General features: G+C 38.7%; 1 protein-coding gene across 1 annotated transcript in view; it reads left to right on the top strand.

The window, feature by feature from the left end:
* Positions 1–16,729, top strand: part of LOC308609717 (protein WWC3-like) — a gene marked incomplete at both ends in the record, with an annotated part of 109,169 nt that overhangs the window by 16,375 nt on the left and 76,065 nt on the right. Inside the window, 3 exon segments of the mRNA XM_081223428.1 lie at positions 8,662–8,668; positions 8,672–8,747; positions 8,750–8,790. Of these exon segments, the coding sequence (XP_081079554.1) occupies positions 8,662–8,668; positions 8,672–8,747; positions 8,750–8,790 (124 nt within the window).

Below are 16,729 nucleotides of genomic sequence, written 5' to 3'. Positions count from 1 at the left end.
CACGGGCCCAGCCGCTCTGCGGCATGTGGGATCCTCCCGGACTGAGGCACAAACCCGCGTCCCGTGCATTGGCAGGCAGACTCTCAACCACTGCACCACCAGGGAAGCCTTCCTGTCAGCTTTTTATTTAAGGTTTTACACATATATCTTTTCAGGATGATTTCCTGAAAGGGGAATTTCTGGACCAAATGGCAAATGAATTTGCTGTATAGTTAGATATTGCACCATTTTGGATTTCCATCACTGACACAAGTGATTCTGTTTTCCAGAACTTTACTAACAGCACGTGTTGTCAAACCTTAGTGTTTTTGTCAGTCTTATAGGAGAAATTTCATTGTAGTATTCTTTCACATTTCTTTTGAGGCCTTTTGTAAAACACTTCAGAACATCTATAAAATGTGTGAAATACTTGGTGCAAACAAATATTGAAAACTCCTACAACAAGTAATTAAAGTCTCCAGATAAATTGGGCTATCCTTTTCCAGTGAAAGGACTAGCAGACTCTGCTGCCCTAAAGTTTCTGAAGCTTGTTTTGAAAGATTATCTTCATGTAACTCATTACTAGCATCCAGAGACATGGGGGGAGGACTCAGAATGAGTTTCCCAAATGGGTGATGCCCAAGAACATACATCTGATTGGATAAAGCCCACCCATGTTATGCAGACTAATATGTTTTACTCAGAGTCCACTGATTTTTTTTTAAATTTTTTAAAAATAATTTTTATTGGAATATAGTTGATTTACAGTGTTCTATTAGTTTCAGGTATACAGCAAAGTGAGTCAGCTATACATACATATGTCCACTCTTTTATGTATTATTTACCTGTATAGGTAATTACAGAGTATTGAGTAGAGTTCCCTGTGCTATACACTAGGCCCTTATTAGTTATGTATTTTATATATAGTAGTGTCTGTATGTCAATCCCAATCTCCCAATTTATCCTTCCTCCCTTTCCCCCTGGTAACCATATGTTTGTTTTCTGCATCTGTGACTCTTTTTCTGTCTGTGAATAACATCATTTGTACCATGTTTTTAGATTCCACATATAAGCGATATATGATATTTGTCTTTCTCTGTCTGACTTACTTCACTCAGTAGGACAATCTCTAGGTCCATCCACATTGCTGCAAATGGCATTATTTTGTTCCTTTTTATGGCTGAATAATACTCCATTGCATATATTTATCACATCTTCTTTACCCATTCCTCTGTTGGTGGACATTTAGGTTGCTTCCATGTCCTAGCTCTTGTAAATAGTGCTGCAATGAGCATGGGGTGCATATATCTTTTTGAATTATGGTTTTCTCTGGATATATGCCCAGGATTGGGATTTCTGGATCATATGGTAGTTACATTTTTAGTTTTTCAAGGAAACTTCATACTGTTCTCCATATTGGCTATATCAATTTACATTCCCACCAATAGTGCAAGAGAGTTTCCTTTTCTCCACACCCTCTCCAGCATTTATTGTTTGTAGATTTTCTCATTTTCTGACTGGTGTGAGGTGATACCTCATTGCAGTTTTGATTTGCATTTTTCTGATAATTAGCGATGTTCACAATCTTTCATGGGCATCTTGGCCATCTGTATGTCTTTAGAGAAATGTCTATTTAGATCTTCTGCCCATTTTTTGACTGGCTTGTTTGTTTTTTTGATACTGAGCTGCATGAGCTGTTTGTATATTTTGGAGATTAATCCCTTGTTGGTGTCTTCATTTGCAAATATTTTCCCATTCTGAGGGTTGTCTTTTGTTTAAGGTTTCCTTTGCTGTGCAGAAGCTTTTAAGTTTAATGAGGTCCCATTTGTTTATTTTTGTTTTTATTTTCATTATGAGGTGGATCAGAAGAGATTTTGCTGCAGTTAATGTCAGAGTGTGTTCAGCCTGTGTTTTGCTCCAAGAGTCTTATAGTATCCAGTCTTACATTTAGGTCTTTAATCCATTTTGAGTTTATTTTTGTGTATGGTGTTAGGGAGTGTTCTAATTTCATTCTTTTACATGTAGCTGTCCAGTTTCCCAGGGCCATTTATTGAAAAGGCTGTCTTTTCTCCATTGTATGTTCTTGCCTCCTTTGTCGTAAATTAGGTGACTGTATGTGGGTGGGTTTATATCTGGGTTTTCTATCCTGTACCATTGATATATATTTCTGTTTTTGTGCCAGTACCATACTGTTTTGATTACTGTAGCTTTGTAGTCTAGTCCAAAGACAGGGAGCCTGATACCTCCCACTCTGTTTTTCGCTCTCAAGATTGCTTTGGCTATTCGCAGTCTTCTGTTTTTCCAAACAAATTTTGAAATTTTTTGTTCTAGTTCTGTGAAAAATGCCAGTGGTGGTTTGATAGGGATTGCATTGAATCTGTAGATTGCTTTGGGTAGTAGAGTCATTTTCACAATTTTGATTCTTCCAATCCAGGAGCATGGTATATTTCTCCATCTATTTGTATCATCTTTAATTTCTTTCATCAGTGTCTTATAATTTTCTGCATACAGGTCTTTTGTCTCCTTAGGTAGGTTTATTCCTAGATATTTTATTCTTTTTGTTGCAATGGTAAATGGGAGTGTTTTCTTGATTTCACTTTCAGATTTTTCATCATTAGTGTACAGGAATGTCAGAGATTTCTGTGCATTAATTTTGTATCCTGCTGCTTTACCGAATTCATTGATTAGCTCTAGTAGTTTTCTGGTAGCATCTTTAGGATTCTCTATGTATAGTATCATGTCATCTGCAAACAGTGACAGCTTTACTTCTTCTTTTCCAATTTGGATTCCTTTTATTTCCTTTTCTTCTCTGATTGCTGTGGCTAAAACTTCCAAAACTAAGTTGAATAAGAGTGGTAAGAGTGGGCAGCCTTGTCTTGTTCCTGATCTTACTGGAAATGGTTTCAGTTTTTCACCATTGAGGACGATGTTGGTTGTGGGTTTGTCATATATGGCCTTTATTATGTTGAGTAAAGTTCCTTCTATGCCTACTTTCTGCAGGGTTTTTATCATAAATGGGTGTTGAATCTTGTCGAAAGCTTTCTCTGCATCTATTGAGATGATCGTATGGTTTCTCTCCTTCAATTTGTTAATATGGTGTATCACATTGATTGATTTGCCTATATTGAAGAATCCTTGCATTCCTGGAATAAACCCCACTTGATCATGGTGTATGATCCTTTTAATGTGCTGTTGGATTCTGTTTGCTAGTATTTTGTTGAGGATTTTTGCATCTATGTTCATCAGTGATATTGGCCTGTAGTTTTCTTTCTTTGTGACATCTTTGTCTGGTTTTGGTATCAAGGTGATGGTGGCCTCTTAGAATGAGTTTTGGAGTGTTCCTCCCTCTGCTGTATTTTGTAAGAGTTTGAGAAGGATAGGTGTTAGCTCTTCTCTAAATGTTTGGTAGAATTCGCCTGTGAAGCCATCTGGTCCTGGGCTTTTGTTTGTTGGAAGATTTTTAATCACAGTTTCAATTTCAGTGCTTGTGATTGGTCTATTCATATTTTCTATTTCTTCCTGAGTCAGTCTTGGCAGGTTGTGCATTTCTAAGAATTTGTCCATTTCTTCCAGGTTGTCCATTTTATTGGCATAGAGTTGCTTGTAGTAATCTCTCACGATCTTTTGTATTTCTGCAGTGACAGTTGTTACTTCCCCTTTTTCATTTCTAATTCTATGATTTGAGTCTTCTCCCTTTTTTTCTTGATGAGTCTGGCTAATGGTTTATCAATTTTGTTTATCTTCTCAAAGAACCAGCTTTTAGCTTTATTGATCTTTGCTATCGTTTCCTTCATTTCTTTTTCATTTATTTCTGATCTGATCTTTATGATTTCTTTCCTTCTGCTAGCTTTGGGGGTTTTTTGTTCTGTCTCTAATTGCTTTAGGTGCAGGGTCAGGTTGTTTACTCGAGATGTTTCCTGTTTCTTAAGGTGGGATTGTATTGCTATAAACTTCCCACTTAGAACTGCTTTTGCTGCGTCCCATAGGTTTTGGGTCGTCGTGTCTCCATTGTCATTTGTTTCTAGGTATTTTATTTTATTTCTTCTTTGATTTCTTCAGTGATCACTTCATTATTAAGTAGTGTATTGTTTAGCCTCCATGTGTTTGTATTTTCTACAGATCTTTTTCTGTAATTGATGTCTAGTCTCATAGCATTGTGGTCGGAAAAGATACTTGATAAAATTTCTATTTTCTTAAATTTACCAAGGCTTGATTTGTGACCCAAGATATGATCTGTCCTGGAGAATGTTCCATGAGCACTTGAGAAAAATGTGTATTGTGTTGTTTTTGGATGGAATGTCCTCTAAATATCAATTAGGTCCATCTTGTTTAATGTATCATTTAAAGCTTGTGTTTCCTTATTTATTTTCATCTTGGATGATCTGTCCATTGGTGAAAGTGGGGTGTTAAAGTCCCCTACTATGAGTGTGTTACTGTCGATTTCCCCTTTTATGGCTGTTAGTATTTGCCTTATGTATTGAGGTGCTCCTATGTTGGGTGCATAAATATTCACAATTGTTATATCTTCTTCTTGGATCGATCCCTTGATCATTATGTAGTGTCCTTCTTTGTCTCTTCTAATAGTTTTATTTTAAAGTCTATTTTGTCTGATATGAGAATTGCTACTCCAGCTTTCTTTTGATTTCCATTTGCATGGAATATCTTTTTCCATCCCCTTACTTTCAACCTGTATGTGTCTCTAGGTCTGAAGCGGGTCTCCTAGACAGCATATATATGGGTCTTCTGGGCTTCCCTGGTGACGCAGTGGTTGAGAGTCTGCCTGCCGATGCAGGGGACACGGGTTCGTGCCCCAGTCTGGGAAGATCCCACATGCCGCGGAGTGGCTGGGCCAGTGAGCCATGGCCGCTGAGCCTGTGCGTCCGGAGCCTGTGCTCCGCAACGGGAGAGGCCACGGCAGTGAGAGGCCCACGTACCGCAAAAATAAATAAATAAATAAATAAATAAATAAATAAATATGGGTCTTGTTTTTGTATCCATTCAGCCCATCTGTGTCTTTTGGTGGGAGCATTTAGTCCATTTACATATAAGGTAATTATTGATATGTATGTTCCTATTCCCATTTCCTTAATTGTTTTGGGTTCGTTATTGTAGGTATTTTCCTTCTGTTGTGTTTCTTGCCTAGAGAAGTTCCTTTAGCATTTGTTGTAAAGCTGGTTTGGTGGTGCTGAACTCTCTCAGCTTGTGCTTCTCTGTAAAGGTTTTAATTTCTCCATCAAATCTGAATAATATCCTTGCTGGGTAGAGTAATCTTGGTTGCAGGTTTTTCTCCTTTATCACTTTAATTATGTCCCGGCACTCCCTTCTGGCTTGTAGAGTTTCTGCTGAGAGATCATAAGCAGCGCTCCCTCTCCTCGTGCACCAGGAAACAAAGAGGGAAGAAAATGTCTCTTGCCTCTTCAGCAGGTCCAGACTTTTTCCCCGGACTCCCTCCGGGCTAGTGGTGGTGCACTAACCCCTTCAGGCTCTCTTCCCGCCACCAGCCCCAGTGCTCTCCCTGCGCTCCGACTGAAACCCGATACCCGAGCCTCAGCTCCCAGCCCCGCCCGCCCTGGCAGCCGAGCAGACAAGCTTCTCGGGCTGGTGTGTGCCTGAGGGCACCGATCCTCTGTGCGGGAATCTCTCCGCTTTGCCCTCCTCACCCCTGTTGTTCCGCTCTCCTCCGCTACTCCGAAGCTTTCCCCCTCCGCCACCCGCAGTCTCCGCCCGCAAAGGGGCTTCCTAGTGTGTGGAAACCTTTCCTCCTTCACGGCTCCCTCCCACTGGTGCAGGTCCCGTCCCTATCCTTTTGTCTCTGTTTATTGTTTTTTCTTTTGCCCTACCCAGGTATGTGGGGAGTTTCTTGCCTTTTGGGGGGTCTGAGGTCTTCTGTCAGCGTTCAGTAGGTGTTCTGTAGGAGTTATTACATGTGTAGATAAATTTCTGATGTATCTGTGTATTTACTGAATATTGGCTTGTTTGTTTGTTTCTCCTTCTGAGAATTACTGATCACAAATCTGAGACAGGAGCTCAAAAATATTCTGCTTGTGTGATCCCGATTTCCCTGTGCAAGCAGCTTCCCTGCACCCACTGGACTCCCATCATCTGTATTTCTGATGTAGCTCAGTCCTGGAGTAATGGCTCTCTCTTTCTAGTGTCAATTCCCTGCATATTTAAAACTGTACTGAGAGCATGGAGGTCAGTCTAATTATAAGTAGCATCAACCAGCTAAAAATAATCATTGTAAGAAGAGACTCCTCCAAGTTGGTTGTTCTGGGACCTGATTAATGTATGAACAAATCTACTTCTACCTCTAGAGAGTGAAGTTCAGTAGGGATCCGGATAGTTCTGATGATCAGCTGGGTTTGGGAAGCCCATTGCAGACTTGGCATCCTCCTGAAGTCACCAAGACTTCCGGGAGTTCAGAAACTTCTCAAGATGACACAGTTAACTTGCATGAGATCTTGGACCAAGAGTCATCTCATGACTTCTGATGTCATCACATTGTACAACCACGTAGTGCCTCCTGTGTAAAATTGTAGTGAATTACACTGATTTTTTGTGAGTTTATAGTGGTAAGAAAGTATGAGATGGACTGTTTATGCATATCACTTTTTTTTTTTTTTTTTGCGGTACGCGGGCCTCTCACTGCCGTGGCCTCTCCCGTTGCGGAACACAGGCTCCGGACGCGCAGGCCCAGCGGCCATGGCTCACAGGCCCAGCCGCTCTGCGGCATGTGGGATCTTCCCGGACCAGACCGGGGCACGAACCCGTGTCCCCTGCATCGGCAGGCGGACTCTCAACCACTGCACCACCAGGGAAGCCCCGCATATCACTTTTGACTTATAAGTCTGCGTAAGGCACTTAGGAGTGAGGGAGAAAGCCTGTGATTATGGTAAACGTGGGACTAGTTTTGAGGGATGATATAAAAGAATATATAAAGGGCTAATATGCCTACTCCTGCCATCGTTTTTGACTCCCAGTTTTTAATAGCCACCAAGAGGAACTTTTTATATTTTATCACTGAATCTGACAGTGACTCAAAGGTGATATAGTGTTAAAGCTTACCACCTCAATGGTTTGGATGAACTGTTGCATGAAAGAGCTGGAGTAGGCGTTTACTGAAAGGAGAGCAGAGAAAAAAGAAAGAAATTTTGCCTGTAGTCCAAGTTTTAGTTTTTGTTCACTTATTTTAACTTTCTTCATGAAACACTCTGTAGTTAAAAAATATATGTACCTTTCTCTAAAAATGTGTAAATAAAACTTTATGCTTTATAGGAACATTCAAAGCAATGTGTATATGAGGAACATACACCTCTCTAACTGATCCATTATGGAAGTGCCCATGAGGCCAGGCCTTGCTGGGATGTAGGGGTGTCACCATTCAATGTGTGGGGTCCCCCAGTGCATCTGTATCCGCTCTCCAAGGAAGAGGACTCGGGACCAGTTTTCATAAATATTTTGTTTGCTGCAGATGGCAATCATAGCAGTGCTGTTGAGCCCTGAAGCCCTATTCCAAAGGGAGGGAATGAATTCCTGCTTGTTCTCTCATTCCAGTGGTGCTGATGGCTCAGATCAGCTCTGGTGCTGAGTTTTGCTGTGAGTTGTGACATTTGTGGCCAGGAATTTGTTAATGATAATAAAGTACCGGAGTTGGTGCATTTTTTACTTTTTCTCCCATGAGTAAGTAGACTGAGCATTATCCTGATAATAATAATCAGCGCAGACATTATACGCCAGGTCTCTGCCAAGTAAGCCCTTTCCTTACATTTCTCATTAAATGGGAGGGACATTTTTAGTGTCCTCATTTGAGGCATGAGGAAACTGAGGTTTAAAGAGGTGAAGTGTCTTGCCCAGGGTCCCACTGTAGAGCTGGAGTGTCACTTATACTCACCAGCATGCCAGGATGCTCTGTGAGTGGAACAGAAGGGAGCTTGGACTGGCTGTTAAGCATCTGGATTTTTCGGTAACATGGGGGAAACAGTTTAGAGCTAGAATCTGTGTCATCGTGGATCTGGAGCCTGAAATGCAAGCTGGTGACTTTCCAGAGAAGGAGTTCGTTCTCTCTCTGGCTACAGAAAACTGTGTCCTCTTTAAAGGGTGGAGCCAAGCCTTGTCTTGTTCAGTGCTCTGCTTCTACCACCCATGCTGCACACAGGGATTGGCTGGAAGGATGTATGATCAGATGGATGGAAGGGAGGGAGGGCAGGAGGAAGGAACAAGAAGAAATGAAAGGAAATAAGGAAGGAAGTATATTAGTTTATGATTTGTGGGTGGGTAAATATAAGGAAAGAAGAAATAAAAGAAAGGAAGGAGGAGAAAAAGTTCCTTGTATATGTATTTGAATTGAAGGAAAGAATTGAGGAGATGGCTAGGAAAGAGTAACAAATTGGAACCAGAATGAAATAAAAGAGATACGTAGAAGAAATGTAGAATTTTTCAACTTTGCACAAAGCACTGTTACTGATAATTTACTGTTTTTAGCTTTACCCCATATATTCTCCCTGCGCACAGATCTCACTTATGTTTATTTATTTTTATGTACCAGAAAGAAATAAGGGTTTTTTTTTTCTTGCTGTCTTTTTGTGTGTGTGTGTGTGTGTAATGTTTGGGATTACTGTTATTATTATTTAATGGAATGTTATAATCTCGCATAGAATGACTCTTAATTTCTTTTTGAACCAGGATTGATTGAAAGATGTCAAGTGCTCACACCAGCTACAAACTGAATGAGGCACAGGCTATAAGGAGCGAACTCAGGACCATCAAAAAACCATTTGTACAGGTGAGAAGGAAAGGCGGGACCTGATGCAAGTAAGAGGACCCAGTGCTCTTCAGAACCCACATCCGTCCTTCCGTCTGCCTGTCTGCTTGTCTGTCTTTCTTTCCTCTCTGTATATATTCACATACATACATATGTATCCTCCCTTTCCCATCTATATATGTCTGTGTATCTATATACACATGTATTTTAATAGGTTTATTACTTGTTATGTACATATAATTTATATATGTTTAAAAGTTTTTTTTAAAATTGGGAATGTTCATGTTGAACAATCAAAAGAATTAAAAAGGTATACAGTAAGAGGTCTTGGAATCACCACGTTCTTTCATAGCCCATAACCGCTTTTAATGGTTTCTTGTGTATTATTCTAGTGTTGATAAACACACAAAAATAGCCTTCATGCAAAAGCTAATTATGTACATACAGTTTGTTCTTGCTTTCTTACTCATGTAATAATACTATCCTGTACTTTTGCAAATATATACACAAATAGCTCTTTATTCTTCAGTTATAGCTGCACAGTATTCCATAATGTGGATGTTGAAAAATTATATATCTGAGATCTTGTTAGTTATATTTTGCTTTATTGTTATTACTATCTTTTTTGGCCCCTTAACTCCTGTAGCTTCTGTTATTTTTAGAAAAATATGTGCTTTTGCAAGTGGGTATATGATGGTCTTTTTGCTTGATGCTGTAATGCATTCAGTTTTTCCTTTTATGGTCTCTAGTTTTTACTTCTTTTTTTTCTGGCTGTACCACGTGGCTTGTGGAATATTAGTTCCCTGACCAGGGATTGAACCTGTGTACCGTGCAGTGGAAGGGTGGAGTCTTAACCACTGGACCACCAGGGAGATCCCTATGGTCTCTTTTTAGTGACAGTTTTTAATTTCTTTTCAGTTTTTCTTCATGTACTCAATCCGCTAAGTGGGAATGTACTACATTATACACATTTATATAGATTCTGCACAGTATAAGACATACAGGGATATACAAAGTAAAGATCAAACATAGAGGCAAAATAAGACAGGTGCATATATAACTTTAATGTATACCAGTGCTTCCTAAAGTCAAGGCTGTAGTGAATTAAGTAGAGTTTCCTAAATGGTGGTTAAAATGCACATTGTTGGTCCCTAACCTATGCTATAGTGAATTAGAATGACTGTAGTTGGGGCCCGCAAATCTGTATTTGTAAATGACTTTCCAGGTCATGGTAGGTAAATGATGTGTTCTTAGTTTTGTTGTGAACAGTGGTAACAAGACTAGCTACCATTAGTGAACCTTCTGTGTGTGCAGAGTTGGATGAGATGTTCTGCATGCATTACCCATCTAATCCTAGCCAAAACCACAGAGTGAACGCAGTGGTATTTGATAGTGTATATCAAATTTTGACCTTTGGCCCAGGTCAAAGCTGGGTTCCCTGCTCTGGCACCTCTGAGACTACAGTGCATAGCAGTGGATATATCATCAACTTGCCTTGCTTGAGAAAGGATAGAGAGTTTATGGAAGGAGTTTCAGGCCTCAGAATTTTCTCTGAGATGTCCATAGCCTCACAATCTATGGGAACCTCCAGGAAGAGACAAAAGCAACACCCTCTTTCACTAAAATCAAGTAAGTTATTTTAGCTTTCTTATACTAAAAACTGACCCCTTCTAAGAAACTGTTGTTTACAACCACGTATACAAGTTATATTGCACTAAAATCAAATAAGTTATTTTAAAATCAAATAAGTTATTTTAGCTTTCTTATACTAAAAAATGACGCTTTCTAAGAAACTTTTGTTTACAACCACAGATACAAGTTATATTGCACCCAGGTATTCTGGTTCTTGAGTTTGTAGTAAGAACTGTGGAAGAGGAATATGTTCAGAAATGTAAAATCAGTGTAGAAAATTTGAAATCTGTTTAATTTTTACACTAAGAGGTTCTGTTTGCCAAAATTTCTGTGGTTTTTGGCAAACTAGCATGTGTATTAATTTTAACCCTGTACATTAGGGTGGAAAATATCAGGTTGTAGAAACGCATAATAGAGGTGACATGGAAGATTCAGAAGTCCCAAGCCCTTGGAAAAAGAAAAAAAAAGAAAGAAAAAAAAAGAAAAATGGACTGATCCAACTTTGTGGGCATTCTGAAAAACAGACAGAGGCTTATAGGAACCACATAAATTTACAATCAAGAAAAATCTATGTTCAAAACACTGCAAAATTTCATGGCATTTTTACTTGATGCCCCATCCCTTGCCCTTGCCGCATTCCATTCCCAATGCAGCACTATCTTGGTCTTGAGGAAATGGTGATCTAGCTCCCTGCCTTGAACTGGAGGGAATCACAGCACACCTTATGTAGAAATTAATGTGTATACCTGTTCAAACCTATTTTGGGGTTACCTTAAAATCTGACGCGAGGTGTTCATTTTGTATAACTTGGAAACTGCATGAGAAAAACATCAGTCACTGCGCTAAAAGTTACAAGGCTGACTGTAAGCATGGAGTTACCTTGTATGAGAGCTTATGAGTGGAGTCATACAGTAGACTATTTAAGGCCCTGAGAAGAAGTTGGGATGAGACTCTGGTAAACTAGGACATCTAAAGCAGTTATATATGAGGAGGAATTTAGAAAGCTATGGGTACGCAGAGGTAAAACACATATTCAGAAAAGTCCTCAGAAGACCTTTAGAGCTCGTGCTGCTCTCTTAGGCTCAGAGTATAAGCTAAGTATAGCTAAGTGGTAGAGGAATGCCTGAGAACGTAGCCAGTCTGCAAAGATAGAGAGGTGGGTTACTTTTGTTTTTGCAGCTCCTGGCATTCAAGGAAGTCACTATCAAACATTAGCTAAACATTAGATAAAGGAACCAGACTTCAGTGATCACACATAGTTAGGAATAGTCTTTGCAAATATAGTTTGTAAAAAAAAAAATGGACTATTGTAACTTTCCAAAAAAAAAAAAGTACCATGGGGAAGAGGGAGTACTTGATTTTTAGAATTACCACATTATAAAAGTTAAATGTTCAGTTTTCAGCAGAAAATCACATGGCATACAAAAAAACAAGAAAAACTGGTTCATTCTGGTGAGGAAATTAATTGACAGAAATTATCTGTAAGAATCCCAGATATCAAACATATTCTACAAAGGCTTATTTTTTAATTAATTAATTTTTTTTGAGGTACACGGGCCTTTCACTGTTGTGGCCTCTCCCGTTGTGGCACACAGGCTCCGGAGGCACAGGCTCAGCGGCCATGGCTCACGGGCCTAGCCGCTCCACAGCATGTGGAATCTTCCCGGACCAGGGCATGAACCCATGTCCACTGCATCGGCAGGCGGACTCTCAACCAGTGCGCCACCAGGGAAGCCCCAAAGACTTTATTTATTTATTTATTTTAACATCTTTATTGGAGTATAATTGCTTTACAATGGTGTGTTAGTTTCTGCTTTATAACAAAGTGATTCAATTATATGTATACATATGTTCCCATATCTCTTCTCTCTTATGTCTCCCTCCCTCCCACCCGCCCTATCCCACCCCTCTAGGTGGTCACAAAGCACTGAGCTGATCTCCCAGTGCTATGTGGCTGCTTCCCACTAGCTATCTATTTTACATTTGGTAGTGTATATATGTCCATTCCACTCTCAACCTTTGTCACAGCTTACCCTTCCCCCTCCCCATATCCTCAAGTCCATTCTCTAGTAGGTCTGTGTCTTTATTCCCATCTTACCCCTAGGTTCTTCATGATCTTTTTTTTTTTCTTAGATTCTATATATATATGTTAGCATACGGTATTTGTCTTTCTCTTTCTGACTTACTTCACTCTGTATGACAGACTCTAGGTCCATCCACCTCACTACAAACATCTCAATTTCGTTTCTTTTTATGAGTGAGTAATATTCATTTTATATATGTGCACATCTTCTTTATCCATTCATCCGATGATGGACACTTAGGTTGCTTCCATGTCCTGGCTATTGTAAATAGAGCTGCAATGAACATTTTGGTATATGCCTCTTTGAATTATGGTTTTCTCAGGGTATATGCCCAGTAGTGGGATTGCTGGGTTATATGGTAGTTCTATTTGTAGTTTTTTAAGGAACCTCCATACTGTTCTCCATAGTGGCTGTATCAATTTACATTCCCACCAACAGTGCAAGAGTGTTCCCTTTTCTCCACACCCTCTCCAGCATTTATTGTTTCTAGATTTTTTGATGATGGCCATTCTGACTGGTGTGAGATGATATCTCATTGTAGTTTTGATTTGCATTTCTCTAATGATTAATGATGTTGAACATTCTTTCAAGTGTTTGATGGCAATCTGTATATCTTCTTCGGAGAAATGTCTATTTAGGTCTTCTGCCCTTTTTTGGATTGGGTTGTTTGTTTTTTTATTATTGAGCTGCATGTGCTGCTTGTAAATCTTGGAGATTAATCCTTTGTCAGTTGCTTCATTTGCAAATACTTTCTCCCATTCTGAGGGCTGTCTTTTGGTCTTGTTTATGGTTTCCTTTGCTGTGCAAAAGCTTTGAAGTTTCATTAGGTCCCATTTGTTTATCTTTGTTTCTATTTCCATTTCTCTAGGAGGTGGGTCAAAAAGGATCTTGTTGTGATTTATGTCCTAGAGTGTTCTGCCTATGTTTTCCTCTAAGAGTTTGATAGTGTCTGGCCTTACATTTAGGTCTTTAATCCATTTTGAGTTTATTTTTGTGTGTGGTGTTAGAGAGTGTTCTAATTTCATACTTTTACATGTACCTGTCCAGTTTTCCCAGCACCCCTTATTGAACAGGCTGTCTTTTCTCCACTGTATATTCCTGGCTCCTTTATCAAAGATAAGGTGACGATATGTGCATGGGTTTATCTCTGGGTTTTCTATCTTGTTCCATTTATCTTTATTTCTGTTTTGTGCCAGTACCATACTGTCTTGATGACTGTAGCTTTGTAGTATAGCCTGAAATCAGGGAGCCTGATTCCTCCAGCTCTTTTTTTCATTCTCAAGATTGCTTTGGCTATTTGGGGTCTTTTGTGTTTCCACACAAATTGTGAAATCTTTTGTTCTAGTTCTGTGAGAAATGCCAGTGGTAGTTTGACAGGGATTGCATTGAATCTGTAGATTTCTTTGGGTAGTAGAGTCATTTTCAGAATGTTGATTCTTCCAACCCAAGAACATGGTATATCTCTCCATCTATTTGTATTGTCTTTAATTTCTTTCATCAATGTCTTATAATTTTCTACATACAGGTCTTTTGTCTCCTTAGGTAGGTTTCTTCCTAGATATTTTATTCTTTTTGTTGCAGTGGTAAATGGGAGTGTTTTCTTAATTTCACTTTCAGATTTTTTATCATTAGTGTATAAGAATGCCAGAGATTTCTGTGCATTAATTTTGTATCCTGCTACTTTACAAGATTCATTGACTAGCTTTAGTAGATTTCTGGTAGCATCTTTAGGATTCTCTATGCAGAATATCATGTCATCTGCAAACAGTGAGAGGTTTACTTCTTCTTTTCCAATTGGGATTCCTTTTATTTCTTTTTCTTCTCTGATTGCTGTGGCTAAAACTTCCAAAACTATGTTGAATAAGAGTGGTGAGACTGGCCAACCTTGTCTTGTTCCTGATCTCAGTGGAATTGGTTTCAGTTTTTCACCATTGAGGATGATGTTCGCTGTGGGTTTGTCATATATGGTCTGTATTATGTTGAGGAAAGTTCCCTTTATGCCTACTTTCTGCAGGGTTTTTATCATAAATGGGTGTTGAATTTTGTCGAAAGCTTTCTCTGCATCTATTGAGATGATCATATGGTTTTTCTCCTTCAACTTGTTAATATGGTGTATCAGGTTGATTGATTTGTGTATATTGTAGAATCCTTGCATTCCTGGAATAAACCCCACTTGATCATCGGGTATGGTCCTTTTTATGTGCTGTTGGATTCTGTTTGCTAATATTTTGTTGAAGATTTTCGCATCTATGTTCATCAGTGATATTGGACTGTAGTTTTCTTTCTTTGTGACATCTTTGTCTGGTTTTGGTATCAGGGTGATGGTGGTCTTGTAGAATGGGTTTGTGAGTGTTCCTCCCTCTGCTAACTTTTGGACGAGTTTGAGAAGGATAGGTGTTAGCTCTTCTCTAAATGTTTGATAGAATTCGCCTGTGAAGCCATCTGGTCCTGGGGTTTTGTTTGTTGGAAGATTTTAAATCACAGTGTCAATTTCAGTGCTTGTGATTGGTCTATTCATATTTTCTATTTCTTCCTGATTCAGTATTGGCAGGTTGTGCATTTCTAAGAATTTGTCCATTTCTTCCAGGTTGTCCATTTTATTGGCATAGAGTTGGCTTGTAGTTCTCTCTCATGATCTTTTGTATTTCTGCAGTGTCATTTGTTACTTCTCCTTTTTCATTTCTATTTCTATTGATTTGAGTCTTCTTGCTTTTTTTCCTGATGAGTCTGGCTAATGGTTTTTAAATTTTGTTTTTCTTCTCAAAGAACCAGCTTTTAGCTTTATTGATCTTTGCTATCGTTTCCTTCATTTCTTTTTCATTTATTTCTGATCTGATCTTTATGATTTCTTTCCATGCTAACTTTTGGAGTTTTTTGTTCTTCTTTCTCTAATTGCTTTAGGTGCAAGGATACGTTGTTTATTTGAGATGTTTTCTGTTTCTTAAGGTAGGATGTATTGCTATAAACTTCCCTCTTAGAACTGCTTTTGCTGCATGCCGTAGGTTTTGGGTCATCGTGGCTCCATTGTCATTTGTTTCTAGGGTTTTTTTTGACTTGCTCTTTGATTTCTTCAGTGATCACTTGGTTATTAAGTAGTGTATTATTGCACCTCCATGTGTTTGTATTTTTTACAGATCTTTTCCTTTAATTGATATCTAGTCTCATAGCGTTGTGGTCGGAAAAGATACTTGATACGATTTCAATTTTCTTAAATTTACCAAGGCTTAATTTGCGACCCAAGATATGATCTATCCTGGAGAATGTTCCATAAGAACTAGAGAAGAAAGAGTATTCTGTTATTTTTGGATGGAATGTCCTATAAATATCAATTAAGTCCATCTTGCTTAGTGTATTATTTAAAGCTTGTTTTTCCGTATTTATTATCATTGTGGATGATCTGTCCATTGGTGAAAGTGGGATGTTAAAGTCCCCTACTATGATTGTGTTACTGTCGATTTCCCCTTTTATGGCTGTTAGTATTTGCCTTATGTATTGAGGTATTCCTATGTTGGGTGCATAAATATTTACAATTGTTATATCTTCTTCTTGGATCAATCCCTTGATCATTATATAGTATACTTCTTTGTTTCTTGTAATAGTCTTTATTTTAAAGTCTATTTTGTCTGATATGAGAATTGATACTCGAGCTTTCTTTTGATTTCCATTTGCATGGAATATCTTTTTCCATCACCTCACTTTCACTCTGTATGTGTCCCTAGGTTTGAAGTGGGTCTCTTGTAGACAGCATATATATGGGTCTTGTTTTTGTATCCGTTCAGCCTGTCTGTGTCTTTTGGTGGGAGCATTTAATCCATTTACATTTAAGGTAATTATCAATATCTATGTTCCTATTCCCATTTTCTTAATTGTTTTGGGTTTGTTATTGTAGGTCTTTTCTTTCTCTTGTGTTTCTTGCCTAGAGAAGTTCCTTTAGCATTTGTTGTAAAGCTGGTTTGGTGATGCTGAACTCTCTCAGTTTTTGCTTGTCTGTAAAGGTTTTAGTTTCTGCACCAAGTCTGAATGAGATTCTTTCTGGGTAGAGTAATCTTGGTTTTAGGTTTTTCTCCTTCATCACTTTAAATATGTTCTGCCAGTCCCTTCTGGCTTGCAGAGTTTCTGCCGAAAGATCAGCTGTTAACGTTATGGGGATTCCCTTGTGTCTTATTTGTTGTTTATCCCTTGCTGCTTTTAATACGCTTTCTTTGTACTTAGTTCTTGATAGTTTGATTAGTATGTGTCTTGGCATGTTTCTCCTTGGATTTATCCAGTATAG

The sequence above is a fragment of the Mesoplodon bidens genome, assembly GCF_964165515.1.
Source record: "Mesoplodon bidens genome assembly, chromosome: Y".
Classification (NCBI taxonomy): domain Eukaryota; kingdom Metazoa; phylum Chordata; class Mammalia; order Artiodactyla; family Ziphiidae; genus Mesoplodon; species Mesoplodon bidens.
This window is presented reverse-complemented; position numbering and strand designations above follow the sequence as displayed.